This window comes from Furipterus horrens, unplaced genomic scaffold, assembly GCF_987537825.1.
Source record: "Furipterus horrens unplaced genomic scaffold, mFurHor1.1.pri manual_scaffold_9, whole genome shotgun sequence".
NCBI lineage: Eukaryota > Metazoa > Chordata > Mammalia > Chiroptera > Furipteridae > Furipterus > Furipterus horrens.
In genome coordinates, this window is record NW_028327179.1 from 56,053,249 (window position 1) to 56,071,455 (window position 18,207).

Genomic DNA, 18,207 nt, shown 5'->3' on the forward strand with positions numbered 1-18,207 from the left:
CCTCCCATAACGCTCCCTTGGCAGCTGCAGGCGCGGCAAGGGTTCCCCCTCCGCCCCCTCCGCCGCTCCACCCCCAGTCCTCTTTTTGTAGAAGCAGTGACATCATCTCCTCTGAGCCGCAGCCCTTAGCTGAATTTCGACATTCTCCGAAAGTGACACCTTTTTTATCTGGCCAGTCCTTTCTCTTAGGACCAAGAAAAAGCCTTTGGCAGTCGTTTTGGACACCGGAGCCAAAAGGGTGCAAGAGAGGATTTCAAGAGAGAAAAAGACGCTCTTTTGAGCCAAACTGAACTTTGCATCTTATGCAAGGATACAGTTGGAATATGGGAATTTCTGTTGCTCTTTAATTCTGAAAAATACTTGCTTCCTCCAGTTGGGGGCATGAAAAGCACTGAGTAGTGAGACTGTGGGATAGGTGAGTGCAGTACTGTAGTTAATTGCTGGAAGAGGATGGATATGTTATGTAAACAAACCACCCCACCCCACAGCACATTATGTGGAGTTCGTTTTGTTGTTATTGTAGTGGCTAATAGAGGTTAGTTTGGGCTAAGGTTTTTCCAGAATAACATTTGGCCTGTACCTGCTCTGGGAACAGAACTGCCTGAAGGTGCAATAGTATTTTCTAGTGTGAGAAATCTCTTCCACCTACCAACTGTTCCCCTTCTTTTAACTCCCTATTCCTCTCTCCAACGTGAATGACATCTAGTAGAATACAAATAAAAGTCTGGATGGACACCACAGTCTGTAGGATTTTTTCCCCTTCACAACTCAGCAACCTAAAGTTTTGATTTTTGATGTACTTGGAAACTGTTATTTAAATTGAGTAAGAAGTTATGTATCATGGCAAACAAGTATGTATGTCTTGTTTTTTATCTCATTTTGATTAAGAAGAAGAGGTGGTAAAACCTCTGCTGGTCAACTATCCACAGAAAAGGGCGGCGCTATTGTTGCAAGGATACAGGGATCTTCAGTCAGTAAGATTGCTGGTATATGTTATTTTCTTAGGGCGTTAAAACATCTTCTCTGAATGTTAATCTTTAAATCCATAGTTTCATTGGAAATCGGAACTTAAGGCAGACAGGTTTTTCTCCCCAAAACTTTGACCCACCAAGTTAGTTTAGTTTTGACTCTAATCAGGACTGAGAACTAAAATGGCCCAAGGAATAAAAAGCACAACTGACATTTATTGAGCATTTATAATGGGCTAGGCATGATGCCAAGTGCTTTAAATGCATTATCTAATTGGGGGGAGGCATGAATTAAGTATGTAAGTTTAAAGGGTAAATGAGACAAATGTATTGTATTTCAGGATTCACCACAGGAGTCCAGTTTTATTTAGAGGAAACCCAAGATGTCCAAATACAGCTAGGCCAGTCCAGAGAGGTATTCCGGTTTTCCATAGGACAGATCTCAAAGTTCAAAAATGCCAATCCAGGCAGCAAGATAGCAAGCAAAGGAGGTAGCCCAATGTGCTCTCAAGTATTTCTAGCAGCAAAATCCAATGAGACTAACCCCCTGGCTTAGTGAAAAAGATTTTCAACCTTAGTTCCTATGAGGGAAGAAAATACAGTTTTAAGAAAGAGCTGCACTGCCTGCCCTTTTCCTGTGAGTTGGTTGAGGAGGGAAAACTTGAAGAGGGCTCATATGTATGCAGCCAGTTTGAACCTGCTGCGTTTGTTTATGCAAGTACCAAGTCACATTTCAGGTGCTTCCTTGATATTCTCCTTGGCATGTCTTTTAAGAAAGGGTGAGAAGTTAAGAGTCCTTCTCCATAAAGCTCTTTGTTAGTTTGTTAGGTCAGTTGGTACTCTGTCACTAAGTGTTTCAGGCAGGGGGTAGGAGGTTGGGGGGGGGAGTCGTGAGGGATTCATCAGGACATTCTGTCAGCCCACCTCCTTCTTCATGTCTTGCTTTAGCACTCAACCCATTCGTCCATACTTGACACTGATTCATCAAAAGCTTAGCTTCTCCCTAGTGATTCATTTTAAATTTTAAGTGCCTGCTTCTCTGCCCATCCTTTAAATGTCTGGAGTTCTCTGGGGCTGCATTCTCAGCCTTCTTGACCTCTACACGGCCTGCTACTTCAGGTTTTTCTGGCTTGGGCACTATTGATATTAGGGCCCATATAATTCTTTATTGGAAAGGGGAGGTGGTTGTCCTGTGCATTATGGGTAGTAAAATCCCTGGTCTTCCCCCAAATGCCACTGGCAGCTTAATCCCCACCCTACTGTGACAATCAAAAACATTTCCAGATATTGCCAGCTGTTCCCTGGAGGGCAAAGTCACTCTGGATGGATTGCCACTATTCTACTCTTTGGCTTTAATGACCTAGATGCCAGTGGTTTCTCACCCAGACCCCTACCCTTGCTGGTCTCTGGAAGTGCTTATTCAACAGTCTCTGGACTGTTTCCACCTGTACACCCCACAATCACCTCAAAAATCAACCAATCCTAAACTGATTTTCTTTTCCAGCTCAAGACTATTTGAATCCAGTGGCGCAAAGCCAGAACTCACTCTGAGTCTAAATCCTTTTCCATAGTTCATTCTGTTATATCCTCTGCATCCTGGCCACCACCACCTTACTTTTGACAGTATTTCTTGCCTGGATTAAGACAGCATCTTCCTCCTCCTTCTGCTCTCCTTCTGCCTTGTCCTACCTATTCTCCACAGTGACACCTGAGTGGGTTCCTTAAGGCATGTATACCTGCTAATGCCTCTCCCTAGCTTTGAATTTATCCATGGCTCCAATCACCTTCAGAATTAATGCCAAATTCTTAGAATGGCTTTCAAGGCGCCAAATGACCTGGCTCTTTATTACCCTCTGCCTCATAATTGAACCCCAAAATTACACTCATTTTTTTTGTCCCATATCTTTCATCCAGAAATATTCTCTCCCTCTTTCACTCGCCTCACCCCTCCTCATCCTTGAGACACATCAAATGAAAAGATGCTATAAACTTGGAAAGCAAAGGTCTTTTTTTTTAAGTTGCTTCTTTTTTCTTGACTCCATATTATAGATCCTAATATTACATAGACATAAACCATGAACCCAATTAACTTTGTCCTTGAAGATGCTAAATTTCCAGACCCAAACTTATCTAGGCTTCTGGTATTGTCAGGTGATGCCTGAAGGCAGCAGTTTCACTGCAAGTGTGCCATGGAGGCAATGTTCCTGAGTCCTCAGGCCAAGGGCAAGAGCCTATTCCCTAGTCCCCAAGGCTCTATGCTGAGAGTGGGAACTGGAGTGTGGCTATGTTGAGTGATTGGTGTCATTTCTTCAGCAAGGGACCCTTCCTTACAGTTTTAATTTGAAGGAAGATTGCAAGTTTAGCAAAAGGGTCATGTGTAGCATAAAGAGTGCAGTAGTACTGCTTTCCTGACCTTTACTTTGTCCCCCAATGTGTGGGTTACCTGCTGAACCCTTATATTATTGGAGAAACATTTCTCTCTCACCATCCCCTCCCCCTACGTGGATGCCCTTCAGGATGCTAGTGGCACCACTGCCACTGCATTTCCTGTTGGCAGCAGAGAGCAAGTGAAAGCCGAAGCTGCAGTGGGCAGCAGCCCTGGGCAGAAATAGCTCCTGCGCGATTCACTGAAGCTGGCCCAGGACCCTGGATCCGGCTCCTGGCCTCACGCGTAGTGATTCTAATAGCTGTAGAGGCAGGCCATTACGGGGACAGACAGCAATTTGGCTGAGAGGGCATTCAGCCACAGCGTGGGAGAGCCACGCGGCGCCGCCCGCTACTTAGCTGCCCCTTGGGCTCAGATTGGCCTTCGGGGGTTGAATGGCGTGGAGGATCGCGATGCGCGGGCCTGCTCCCCTCCGTGGGGCTTTGGGGCCCCTGGGCGCCTGGCTTCTGGGAGGCTTCTGGGTCTGGGTGCTGGGCGGCTTCTGCGGGCTAGGAGCGGCAGCACTGCGAGCTGACCCCTGGGGGTCTACGGGAACGCCGCGCCCTTGCCAGGCACCGCAGCAGTGGGAGGGACGCCAGGTGCTGTACCAGCAGAGCAGCGGGCGCAACAGCCGCGCCCTGCTCTCCTACGACGGGCTCAACCAGCGCGTGCGGGTGCTGGACGAGAGGAAGGCGCTGATTCCCTGCAAGAGGTACGCGGGGAGCTGGGTGGCTGGCTGGGGCTGCCCGGTGAGATAAGGCTTCTGGGACTGCTCCCGGGCGCTGGATTTCCAGCTATTCGCGGCGCCTCCCTCCTACCAAAGAGAAACTTTGCCAGGAGGGTCACTCCGAGATAGACAGCAAGGTCGGCGGGTGAGTGGAGGGGCTGGCCCACCGAGCGCGGCCTGCCCTCGAGCACTAAATGAGACCCAGTGCGGCGTTGGTAGGTAAAAAAATGAACCCGGCAGAAGTCCATTCACACTGCCGGCGTCCCGTGCCCAGGCCTCAGGCTCTTGGAGCCTCCTCTTGGAGCTTAGGACATGTCTTCTGCACTGCCTCCTTTCTTCCGCGAACAATCTGCGAGGGAAGTACCCAGAACACATATTTTTAAAGAATTAGTCTTTACATTTCAAAGGACATGACAATGCTACAAAAGGTGTAGGGAATCAACCCAAGAAAACATCACCCACAAATTCATCACCCTGTTACAACTATTAAAATTTTGGTCTACTGCCTTAAAAATTGTTTTAAAGCAAGTTTTACATACTTGGATCAAAAACATATATTATTTGTATCTTTTTTATATAACATGATGTCTTATGTGTCCTTATTTGCCATTTTATTAGTTGGACCCCTATATATTTTTAATGGCTGCACAATATTCCACTGAAGGGCTATGCTATAATTTTTTTTTTTAACCACTGGTCTATAATTTACCTTTCCATTTCTATTGTGACAAAGGATATTCCCTTTCTGGGACCTCACCTTACTTCTGAGGCCTTTAAGCCCTGGTTTCTATTTTGGGATCACCACCTGTCAATTCAGTCTTTCCATTTCTCTCTGTGCTCTTCTCAGGGTTATGTTAGTTTTTCTGTACGGCATTTACATCATTAGGAGGGGGTGCCATGTGAATGTCCATGGGCTAAGACTCCAGGGAGGAGTAAGATCTGTAACAAATCTTGATATCAATTCACCTAAATGCTTTTGTTGAGTATTAGGCATCTTGGAGAAAATATGGGATCCTTTCAAAGCAGTACTTTGAAGAGTGCAAGATAATGCATTATAAAATGTAAAACGTGAGTGCTGAGGAGGTCTGTAGCAGCCGAGTCATCGTGGATCTGGGGATATCTGTGAGACCTTTGAAGAACATGAGTGTTTTTGGTTATGTCTCCATGGACATAGAAATAATAATAATAACCAATATTTGAACCCATTAAATACCAAGCATGCTGCTGAGATTTTCCACATAGTATGTGATTTAGTTTAAATCTCACAAGAACTTGACAGTGTAGGATTTATGATCCTTATTTTACAGAGAATCTGAGGTCTAGGAAGATGAAACAACTTCCTTAAGATCACACAGCTGGGACTTGAGGATGCAGGGTAGATTTTTTCACCTGTAATATACCAGCCTCTTGTTCATTCATTCATTCACTTATTCTACATGCATTTGTGTGTGTGTGTGTGTGTGTGTGTGGGTGTGTGTCATTGTTTATAAACCGAGTGTGTCCTGGGCTTCAGGAAGGTCATAGTCTGGGGGGGGGGGTGGAGTCACATAAATAAAACATTCCCATATAGTGAGATGAAGGATGAGCTGCATCTCAGGTGGGCACCTAACCCAGGTTTCCTGTAGAAGGTGAAACATGAGTGATTTCCAAAGCTCCTGTATAAGCTGACCAGAGGAGGTGTGGAGGGGAGAATGGTTCAGGGAGATGCGAGCATATTCCAGGATTGGCTTGTGTGTCCTCCTGCAACAGAACTGTAGGCCAATCACTGTTAGAACTGATGCACAGAGTATGACAAGAGGTTGTGGGGTCCACTGAAGGATTTCTAAACAATGAAATGCCGTGATGGGATAATACAGAGATCACTAGATGCATGGTTGAGAATGAAGGAGAGCAGGAGGAGAAACAAGAACATGCCCTAGAAGACTTTTGTAGTGGTCCAGGTGAAAGACAGGTAGTAACAATGTTGATAGTGAGAAGTGGACACAGTAGGGAAGTGTTGAAGAGGTTTATTGAAGGACATGCAAATGATTAAAGAGTGTGTGGCTGAGGTGATGATAGGAAGGGAAGTATCATTTGGCTTCTGAAGCTAATCTATGATTTCATGGAATAGTGACGGTGATGCTGTTCACTGGGGTAGGGCTTTCTGAACTTCTGGTTAAGGGTTGATTTCTACTCTTTATATGCATTGATGTCAAGGCTGGTAAAGTAGTGGTATATTGATGAATAGTCATGTTGAAGATGGACTGGATGGCCCAAAGCACACTGTCGAAGCAGAGGAGTGTGGCCAGGAGAAGGATAGGGTTCATCCTCCAGATGTAGTATTTTCAAAATTTAAGGGATTAAGCTTTAGAGTCAGACAAATATGAGTTAGAATCCAGATTTCTAATGTGGGTCTCTGGATAAGATACTAAAGTTTCCCGAGCCTTAGGTTCCTCATTTATAAAATGGGAATAGTAATAATGCCTACTTTATTGAATTGTTGTAGGGATTGAACAAGTTCAAGTGTGTAAAGCACATAGTGCAGTGTCTGACACATAGAAGTTGCTCAGCAATGGCTGTGGTTGTCCCTGTCACCACCATCGTCATCACCACTCTGATGAATTTTCCATGGCCCATAGACCTGTTGCCAGCTCTGTGGGCTCAGAAACCTGACCCCTCTGGGTACTCAAGGGCCCTTCCTTTGGGAGCCCAGTCGGAATACACAAACCCAAATATTAAGTTGTATATTTCAATGACTGCTGTAGTTGGCATGGGGCCAGAAATTTCAAATCCACAAGGTCATTCTCTCCCTGTAGGAAGAACTGTGTGGGAGCCAAATTACAATCAGGAGATTGTAAACAAAGAGCTGGAACAAATTCACTGAATTTAACGTTTACTTGCTCTAGGCAAAGCTGTATGCTCAATACTGAACTTTCCATCATGAATAACACAGGCCAGCTCAGAGAAATCTGGCTCAGATAAAGTGATGCATTTATTTTCACCGTAGAGATGCTGTCTCAGTGGCTCACTGCTGGTCCAGATTTCTCCCACTTGCACAGAGCCTTGGTGCATCTACTCATGTCTGTCTTAGCAACCCTCCTTCTGTTGCTCCACAACTGATTGATATGGTCTTTAGATGAATGTATTGTATCTTTAGTGGCGCCAAATTAAATCTTGCTCGCCTAGAAGCTTTTTTATCCCATGTGGTGTTTTCTTATTTCCCTTCCCTGGTCCATCAAATGTTGATTTCACAGTTTAACATTTAGAAGACAATTTTATTCCCCCTTTCCAATTTCTTGGCAAGGTTTTGTCTCATGGCCCAATCTCTAGCCCTAACTCAGATGTAGAAAAGAATGTTTAATGCATAAATGCATTTTAAAACACTTCAAATGTAGATTGGTTAAAATGAACTCAGAAACTTTTCCATGGAGACTTCCGGCCAAGATGGAGGCTTAAACGGACACACTTGGTCTCCCTCTACAACTAGAGAGGAATACAACTACTTCAAAACAAAAGATAACTAGAAATTCCAGAAAATAAAGCTACACGGAAGCCCAACATATGAAGTTATAAACCAGCGGCGCCCTTTGGGCAGGTAAGAAAAGCGAAAGGGGGCGGTGCTGTTTGCGGTAGCCCCAGGGACAGCGGCAGGGAGAGCAATCTCAGCTGCAGTCAAACCCCGGCGGCTCGCGACCCCAACGCTGGGAAAAGCAGCCACCGCATCACCTCTAACAGTGAGGCCCAGAGGGCGGGAGGACAGATCCCGGTCTCCTAGTGGAATAACTGCAGAAATCCATCTTGGACCCCCGCCCCCACACAAAGCGCCACAACGCTGCGAAATAGGTTGCGGATCTGCGCTGGTCACTGGGCAGTGACGACAAAGCGCCACAGCGCGGCGAGAAAGGTTGCTGGTCCGCCGCCGGTCGCTGGGTTGTGACGAGTACACAGGCACAGCCCCCTATAGCCGGCCCAAGAAAACAAAACCCATCTGTCAAAATGAGGCAGACAACTATAGAAATCCCGGTGGCGCAGATGAAGAATCTGACAGATGAACAAATAAGAAACCTGTCAGAGGCTCAGTTCAGGGCCATTGTTATCAGGTGGCTTACAGAATTAACAAAAGATCTGGAAAAAGATGAGAAAGAATTGAAAAACACTCACACTGAAAGGAACAAAACCACATACGAGACAGATGGTGAGGAAATAAAATCCAGAGTTCAAATCAACAAACCAGAACATAGAGAAGGAACAAACAGTCAACCAGTGCAGAGAGAGGAAACGGGAAGCAAGGAAAATGATGAGAGGATCAGAAACCTCTGGGACAGCTATAAGAGATCCAATATACAGATGATCGGATTGCCAGAGGGTGAAGAAGAAGAACTAGAAATTGAAAAATTAAGTGAAAATATAATAAAGCAGAACTTCCCAAACTTGGGGAAAGAAATAGACTTACAGGTCCAGGAAGCACAGAGAGTTCCAAAAAAACTGGACCCAGGGAGAACCACTCCAAGACACATTATAATCAAAATGTCAAAAGTTAAAGATAAAGAGAGAATCTTAAAAGCAGCAAGAGAGAAGAAAAGAATCATGTACAAACGGGTCCCAATTAGACTATCAGCTGACTTCTCAAGGGAGACCCTGCAGGCAAGAAGGGACTGGCAAGAAATATTCAAAGTAATGAAAATCCAAAACCTACAACCACGAATACTTTATCCAGAGAAGTTGTCATTCAGAATAGAAGGGCAGAGAAAGTGTTTCCAGGACAAAACAAAACTGAAAGAGTTCATTAGATCCAAACCACTGTTATATGAGATGTTAAAGGGACTGGTTTAGAAAAAGGAGGATCAAAACTATGAACACTAAAATGAAAACTGCATCACAAGAAACAACAACAGAAGCTAGGGAATTGAAACAAAGGTAAACTAAATAGGCAATGAGAGTGGAAAAAGAACTATAGGTATGGGAGCATATTGGGGGGAGATCAGCAGGGAAGGGGAAGGGGGAGAGGAAGGGAGATGGTATAGGAACTAAGAAACATCGTAGGAGGGAATGGAATAGACAGAGAGGTTGAGAAGAACTATATGCACAACCAATGGACATGGACTAAAATGGGGGGACAAGGGGAGGGAGGGAGGCCACCGGGTGGAGGGGAGCAGAGGGAAGGGAAATTGGAACAAATGTAACACTGTAATCAATAAAACACATTAAAAAAAAAAAGAAAAAAAAAACTTTTCCATGTATTATCAGTCTGTCTGAGAAACAAGATATTATTTGAACAAAATATGGATGGGTTGTCTATATTTATTAGTTGAGAAGTAAGCTTTAGAATTGGATCAACTTCTTAAGATTTTTATTTTGCATTCATATAGTTATGGAAAATCGCACTTATAGTTACTGTGGAATGACTAGAATGACTAGGATTTTCCAGGCTTTCTTTACCCAGAGAGGATGGAAAAGATTAAACAACTTTATAAGCTTCAGATAAGACAAGCCTTAGCAGAGAATGGGAAATATTAGTTATTGATACAATTTTGTTCCAGCAGTCTTTCCTGACTCTTCGATTAAACTCACAAGTATTACAGTACATTTGAAGACTGAAGGAAAAACAAAAAGATTTATTATCATAATCAATGAACATGTTGAACTTTTTTGAAGAAGCAATGTAGATATTGAATGAATTTGTTAGGCTATTGATAATTTACTGCTCCCACTTACAAAATAGTGCCTTGGGTTGAATAAAGCTACTTATGTAGAGTGAGCAGAGAGACATTAAGATAATATACATTGATAAGTCAGCGATAAATCTTAGAAGACTACAGTAGTCCCTCTCTATATAGTGGTTCACTTATCGTAGCCTCACTGTATCATGGGATTTTTAAAAATACTATACTTAATTATTTATCGTGGATTTTTCACTATATCATGGGATTTTGCATTACTGTATATGTATGTTGTTAAAGTTACATAGGTTTAAGAGTGTAGAATAAATATAATGTTTCTACTTAGTGGGGGGGTCTAGAATGTAATACCCGCAATAAGTGAGGGAATACTGTATTCAACAACCAATCCTAAAATGGACAAAGGACCTGAATCAATAGACACTTCCCCAAAAACGACATACAGATGGCAAATAGGCATATGAAAAGATGCTCAACATAACGAATCACAGAGAAGTTCAAATTAAAACCACAATAAGGTATCAGCTCTCACCTGTCAGAATGGCTATCATCAATAAATCAACAAGCAACAGGTGTTTGTGAGGATGTGGAGAAAGGGAAACCCTTAGTCCACTGTTGGTGGGAATGCAGACTGGTACACACTGTGGAAAACAGCAAGGAGGTTCCTCGAAAAATTAAAAATAGAACTACCATGTGACCCAGCAATTCCACTTCTGGGCATTTATCCAAAGAAATCCAAAACACTAATTCGAGGAGATATATGCATCTCTACCTTCATTGCAGCATTATTTATGATAGCCATGATATGGAAACAACCTAAGTATCCAATAATAGATAATTAGAGAAAGAAGAAGTGGTACTTATATACGATGGAATATTATTCAGCCATAAAAAAAGAGGGAAATCTTACCATTTGTGACAACATGGCTGGACCTAAAGGATGTTATACTAAGTGAAATAAGTCAGACAGAGGAAGACAAATACCATATGAGTCCAAGTACATGAGGAATTAAAAAAATAAAAGAAAGAAAGAAAACAGAAACAAACTCATAATTACAGAGAATATTTTGATGGTTGCTCTATGGGAGGGGGTTGAGAGCTAGATGAAAAATGTGAAGGATTAAGAAGTACAAATTGGTAGTTACAAAATAGTTATGGGTGTGTAACGTATAGCATAAGGAATATAGTCAACAATATTGTAATAATTATGTATGGTGTCAGATTAAGTGTGAGATTTATCAAGGGGATTACTTTGTAAATTTTATAAATGTCTAATCATTATACTGTATACCGGAAACTAATATAAAATTGAATGTCAACTGTAATTGGAAAATTAAAAAAATTAAAAACAAACCAACAAACAACCAATCTTACCTGTTTGGGGATTTTCTTTCTTATTAAAAGATGGAAAGAAAAATATGTCTTAAATGGATTGGAAAGTGGTTTTTATTCGTTATGATTTATTCATAACTGTCTTAATTTTCTCTGAGCATTTTTATTTTTTGGAGAATGGAGTATCACTTCTTTTATCTCTTTTTTTTCCCAGAAAACCACCTAGTGTAGTGGAGAGAGGATGGGCATCCAGTTAGATAGTCATGGAATGCCAAACAGGGCTTCTAATCCTGGCACCACCACAATGAGGTCCTTAAATTCTCAGAACATAGTGTTTTCCATCTCTTAATTTGATTTAATAATACTCTACAATGTTGATACTAAATACTTATGTCTTCTTCCTTAAGTTAGGTTCACATAAGATTAAACGATAGCATGAAAGCTATAACTATATCAGGTTAATACCTGTTTAGACAATGATGCAATGAATTTGACATAGATTCTAAATTTTTTCTTGACTTGTTCCTTCATGTAGTTAAATTCAGTTCTTTTTGTTCCTTCTCCTTTTCACCTAAGCTTGTGCTTGTGAGTAGAAGAAAGATGCTTTGGACCCAAACTCAGAAAGCTCTCCCATCTGTGGATCTTCCCTGTATACTAAAAGACTGAAAGGGACTGCTCACAGAAGTATTCCTCCAGGTATCTGCTGAGGAAGATCAATTTCAAGGGATGCTATCACACTAGCTAACTTCAGTGATCATATATGTGTTTAAGAATTAGATGAATCTTTTTTCTCCAAATATATTATTTTATTTTATTTTGAAACTATCTTATACTTATGGAAAAGTTCCAATTGTAGTACATAGCCACCATTTCCCCCCAAATTATTTGAGTGAGTTATCAACTTGATATCCCCAAAACTCCCAACTATCTCAGTGTGTATTGTCTAGCAAAAAAGACATTTTTCCTGCAAACTGCAGGATGAAGCCTGTCCAGAAAAAGTCCAGCCATTGTTAATAAAACGAGAATGGTTTGTGCAATATTGATGTAACCTGGCAGCCAAGGAGAACAGATTAGAATGCACATGCATGAACACTGATGACTTCACTGTACTAGTCAGTGGGAAGCAGTAGATGCCATTGAGTGAGCGTGTATACTGTGTGGCAGTCACATTCAAAATGACTGAGCAAGTAGAGCAACAAACATGCACCAAATTTTGCATTAAGCTGAACATGCCCCTGTAGACACTATTCAGATAATTCAGAAGGCTACAGCTATGGGCAACTTGTGATTGGCAACTTCATCACAACAACGTATCCGCTCATAGATCCTGTCTCATGCAGTGTTTTTCAGCAAAACATCAAATCACCCACATGGCTCAGCCCCGCTACGATTCAGATTTAGTACTCTGAGACTTCTGGATTTTCCCAAAACTAAAATTACCTTTGAAAGAGAAGACATTTCGAACCTCCCATGAAATTCAGGAAAATATGATGGAGCAGCTGATGGTGGCTGTGAAGACTGTGTGAGGTCCCAAGGTGCCTACTTTGAAGGGGACTGAGGTGTAATTGTCCTATGTACAATGTTTCTTGTCTCTTGCATTTTCTTTAATAAATGTTTCTGTTTATTATATTACATGGTTGAATACCTTCTGGACAGACTTCGTATATTCATTTCTACCATTTGCAATTAAAGTCTCATTCAGGTTTTGAAAGTTGTTCTTTCTATGTTCTTTACAGCAAAATAACAGTTTATATTCAAGCATTGCATTTACATCTTTTTCTATCTGGAACAATTTCTCAATCTTTCTTGAACTTCAGTACTTTGGAAGAGTACAGTACATTTTTTTTTTTTTTTTTGTAGAATGCTCCTCAGTTTGTGTTTATCTGCTGTTTCTTCATAATTAATTAGATTCAAAATATTCACCCATGGCAGCAATATCAGAGCAGTAATACTTTATTCTTTTTGCATCCTGATGTTTACTTTGGCCACTTGATTAACTGATGTTTAGAAGATTTCCTCAGTATGAAGTCACATTTTGGTTACTTTGTGAATAGTATTTTGTAGGGAGATGTTTTGAAACCATGTACATATCCCATTCTTCGTTAACCTTTCAATTTATCCATTTATTTATATCAGCATGGACTCAAGGATTGTCATTGTATATATTTCATTTGCTCTCATTGCTTATTTTGCTGTTCACACTGTTCCTTATTTGGCTGGTGGGTGCCTTGTCAACTTGCTTCTATGTTCTTTTCACATGTCTCTCTTAGTCTTTGAGGACTTCATTGTTTTCAGGAACCACAAGATATTCCAAGATTACCTGTACTTTCCCTGCCAGAGTTCTGGAATAACCCATTTCTTCAGGAGCTCTAGTTATTTTTACTGGAGAATAATATTTGAAAGGCAAGATCTCTGCTATAGTTGTGATCATGGCTGTTGGGTGGGGCTGCTTCCAGGCTCTGTCAGTGGACAAAGCAAGGGGGTGTAGGTTTGAACACATGCGCGCACACACACACACACACACTCACACCCCCCCACACATAGTTGCTTGCTCACACATATAGACACACATTTACGTGTACATTATTTCTAAACTTCCAATTCTAATTCATAGAGGTACTTATTTACACCAATATCTCTAATTCTAATCTACTACCACATTGTTTATTGTAGTTTTCTCCAGTTCATTTTTGTAACTCCTCGTTCAGAGGAAACTTGTTCCCATTATTCAGTTGCAGTACATAACCAATTGTGCATTGCTATGATGCTTCTCCCTACGCAGATGTCCTCCTTACCCTGCTTGAGCTCTGCATGACAGGTCAGGCCATACAGATGCCTATCTTGTTTGGCGCTATCGAATGGCTCTAAATTGTTTAAAAATAGGAAGGGAGAGATCACATTATTATTTTTTTACTTTTTACTTTTTTGTGTTTGTTTCCCTTTGGATCTCAGAGTAACAGCATTGTAAATTCTCAGCATGTGTCTGTGTGGCTGAAAAAGTATAAAGTGCTCAACAATTTATTTGATCACAAACCCTGTTTTGCATGGATTGAGCTTTCATTTTATGAAAGTATGATTTTTAGAATTTCAGGAGAATAACTCCTTTTGACTTTAATTCCTCCTCTAGATCCCTGAGGGCTGGAGCCAGCCTCTTTTATTAGCTCAGAAGTTTCACTACTTGTGGCCTTTTGATTCTTGAAAAATAAACCATGCTGACTTGCAATACTGAGTTTTTCTTCAAGAATAAGATTTTCTTGGAAGCACATGAAGTTTGCTTTAGGAGTCTTAATTCAATGGGCCTGGTGACCATGGATTTCAGAAGGTTGATGCTGGGGGATGTGGAGAGGAAGAAGACAGTGAAGAACAAGAAGTTTCAAGGAAGATAAACTCAGGAAAGTAAAAGGACTAGTCGGGTATAGGACTAACATAAATAGAAGCCAGAGGTAGTCGCCATACTGTTCCAAAAACATGTTTACTTTTCTCCATTAACCTTGAGCTCTTTTTTCCTGATTCCGACCTCAAAGATGATGGTCGAGGCAAAGTGCCCAAAGATCTGAATATATTCCACCAATTAGTGGTTTGTTTTTCCTGGAATAAATGTAATAGTCTTATATTTCCCCAATTCCAGTAAAAATATTCTGTTTTCCCCCTTTATAATTTCTTTTATTTTACCCATCCTTAAAGAAGAAAAAAAATTTTTTCTCTTAATCCTACTAGCTGAATCCCCATTTTCTCCTTATTTTGAAAGTAAATCTCATGCTAACTCCAATTTCTTTCCTCCCATGTTCACTTGAATCCCCTCCAATCAAACTTTTACCATCTGAAACTGCTGTGGTCAAGAGCAATACGCTTCACATTACTTATCAACTGGTATTTTATCAGTTCTTATTTTACTGTCAATCATTTCTTCCATCTTGATACACATTCTTCATGTGGCTTTCAGGACACTATACTCTTCTGGTTTCCTCTTCCACCTCATTTGCTCTCCTTCTCAGTCTCCTTTGTTCCTTCTCCTCTAATCTGGGACCATTAATGGTAGAATGTCCCTGGGCTCAGGCTTTCCAGCCCTTTACTTTACTGTTCACTCTCCTCTTTTGTTGATCTTGTCCAGGTCATGGCTTTAAATGTCATCTTTACATGGAACACTCCCACGTGTATATCTCTAGCCTATAGGTCTCTCCTGAACTCTGCACTCATATATCCAAATGCTTTGTTGAGTTCTTCATTTGGATCTCTAGTAGTCATCTCATACTCAATGTGTCCAAAACTAATGACTGTCCTGAAACAAATAAACAAACAGAAGTTCTTCCTCTTGAAGTGTGTGTGTATGTGTGTGTGTGTGTGTGTGTGTGTGTGTGTGTTTTAATTTCAGCTGATAGCAACTCCATTTGCTTAGGATCAACCCTTGGAGTCATTGTTGATTTCTTTTTCTCCCCTTGCCACAAATGATCCATAAGCAAATCCTGTTGATTCTGATTTCAGTATAGACCCAGAATCTGAACACAACTTTACTATAGTCTTGGCCCCAAACTGTTGTGGAGCAAGTGCAAGAACCAAATGGTCGGAGACAACCAAATTAGAATTTAAAGAGCCTTTATTAGCTGGCCAGCGACTGCCCACCCGTCCACAAGCCGGACTTAGGTGGACAGCCCCGACCTTAGGGATTGGGGGGTTTATGAAGCATTTCAGGTGCATTCTTGTTCTTGCAGATGCAGGAACTTGGACAGAAATACAGCTTATATAGACAAAAAATTTCCACTATTCCCCAGATCATTGCTGAAAGGAATAGGTCACTGCTCAAAGGAATAACAGTTAGGTCAAGTTCCTTGTTCTGCTTGGTTGAAGCATGCAACCGGAGGGGTCCTGAGTCTGGGACCCAAGTTCAGCTGATTACCCTACTGGCTGGGCATACCTTTTAACACAAACTTCATTATTCTTGCTGCATTTTTTGCAATAGCCTCTTTATGAGTTCCCCTAATTTTGCCACTGCCCCTTTTGGTCTCAACACAGGATCTTAAGTGATTCTGCTAAAAAATGTTGTATCATGTCACTTGTATGCTCAAAAGCCTCCAATGCCTTGCTGCCTCTCAGAGTAAATGCCCTTACAAAGACTTGACCATCCAATGGGATCTGCTCCCCCACCTCCTCCATACCTTGTTGCTGACCTCATCACTCCATTATCCATCCATTATTATATCACCAGCTCACTCACTTTAGTCCATGATCTCAGCATACTTCTTATCCTTTGGCACTGTGTTGTTCCCTCTGCCTATAAAGCCTTTTCCCTAAAAAGCTTCATGGCCCACTCTCAAATTAGACTGTCTTTCTTCTTCACCTTCTCATACACCCCACCTTACTGCCTTCTATGTTCAAGATTCTTAACCACTATTTAACATACTATTTAATAATTTAAAGTCTTTCCTAAAAACATTTGCAAGCTCACCCATACTAACTAGTCTATTTCTGCTATCTTCCAACTCCTGGATTCTCCTCCTTCAGTTTTCAGCTTCTCCTCTCCTCAGAGAGAACTTTTGTGACCATTCCACAAACCTGTCCCTATAACCCACTGTACAGCACATTTCATTCTGTTTTGCTCAGGACACTATCATGGTGTAACATTGTCTTATCAGTTCAGTTGTCTGGTGTTTATTGTCTCTCTCCTCCCTAAATTGAGAGAAGAATGTTATCAATTTGGTTTACCATCAAATTCCCAGAACCTGGAGGTGTTCGGCATATAGAAAGTCTCAATGTGTGTTAAATGAATAAATATCATTTTTAAGGTTTTTGGGTTACTAACATTATTCATGGTGGAAAATTTAGACAACTCAGAAGAGCAAAATACAGAGATTAAAGATTGCTCATAATCCTGTTATCCCTGGTTGAATGTGCTTCTGGATTTTTTCCTATTTCTGTATATAGAGTTTTAAAATTAAAATGGAAACATGATATTCATGTTTTTTATTTAACAAAATCTCTCTTATGCCACGAAGTAATCTTTAACAGAATCATTCTTAGTGACAGTGGTATTCAAGCTAATGGATAGAACATTGTTTCTTTAAGCAGTACCTTATTATGGGACAATTATCTTTCTTTACCCTCTGTTTTTCACTAGTGTAAACAACTACATATTTAATATTGCGCAATTATATGTGTACCATTTAAAATATATTTTGGATAAAGTCATAGATTAAAAAACGATAGAAAAGGGATCTACATATTTAAAATATTTTGGCAACTTTGCCTTTCAGGTGTTTCCCACACTTATAAGGAGGCTGATTATTGTTAGTGATTTTTAACATGATAAGAAACAGAAAGGCAAAATGATTTACCTACAATGATGTCACACCTCCTTGTCATGATTCTCACTCTAATGTGAATGCCTCTAATATTTCAGTTAAGTCTCTTCCAAAGCTACTCTATCATGCTCAGTAAGTATTTTCCTGACCTATTTTATGGATAATTTATTCTAATCAGGATGATATTAAACTTCAGCAACCTAGTGATTTTAACTAATAATCACTTAACATTAAACCATCTTTGCATTCCTGAAATAAATTCTAATTTATCAGTGTGCATAGTTTGCTTGATTTGATATGCTATTATTTTACTTGACTTGTTTTTAATCCATAGCCACAATTTAGTTTGACCTATAGTATTTTATTATGCTTTATATATTTTAATGTAAGGCTTTTCATATCTTTGTAAAAGCATTGGTTTTCTATATTTTTCTATGCTCTAAAGCCTTGAGGTTCCAGAGAAGGAAAACTCTGACTCCAAAAAACCTCCGCTGCCTTGCGGCATACCTCTTCAGGGGAAAGGCTAAGGGAGTAAACCCCGACAGAAAATCCGGAGCCGGAGTCCCTAAGGCGGTTTGACGTTGTAGTCAACACCGGCAACTCCTGCGGCGCACCTGAAGCCAAGCTGTATTGACTCCGTCTTTCCCTTGGATCCTTCAGCTGCGAAGAGAGGGGGGGTCTGCTGCATGGGCAACAGCAGACCCTCCATATCACCCTGCCCAGGCTCTGTAGCTTCAACACGGGAGGAGACAGATACCGTGTCACTCCCGAGTCGGACTGCACAGCCATTCTCGGCGGTGCA

The 18,207-nt window shown here is 41.1% G+C and overlaps 1 protein-coding gene across 2 annotated transcripts in view; it reads left to right on the plus strand.

Moving 5' to 3' along the window:
- The first annotated feature begins 3,536 nt into the window (after positions 1-3,536).
- EPDR1 (ependymin related 1) overlaps positions 3,537-18,207 on the plus strand; it is a 42,219-nt gene continuing 27,548 nt past the window's right edge. The window contains exon 1 of one of the 2 annotated variants that reach the window (XM_090287369.1): positions 3,537-4,105. In XM_090287369.1, the coding sequence (XP_090143495.1) occupies positions 3,789-4,105 (317 nt within the window). In that variant the 5' untranslated portion in view covers positions 3,537-3,788. The remainder of the gene's footprint in view (positions 4,106-18,207) is intronic. The other variant, XM_090287368.1, reaches the window with a different exon arrangement.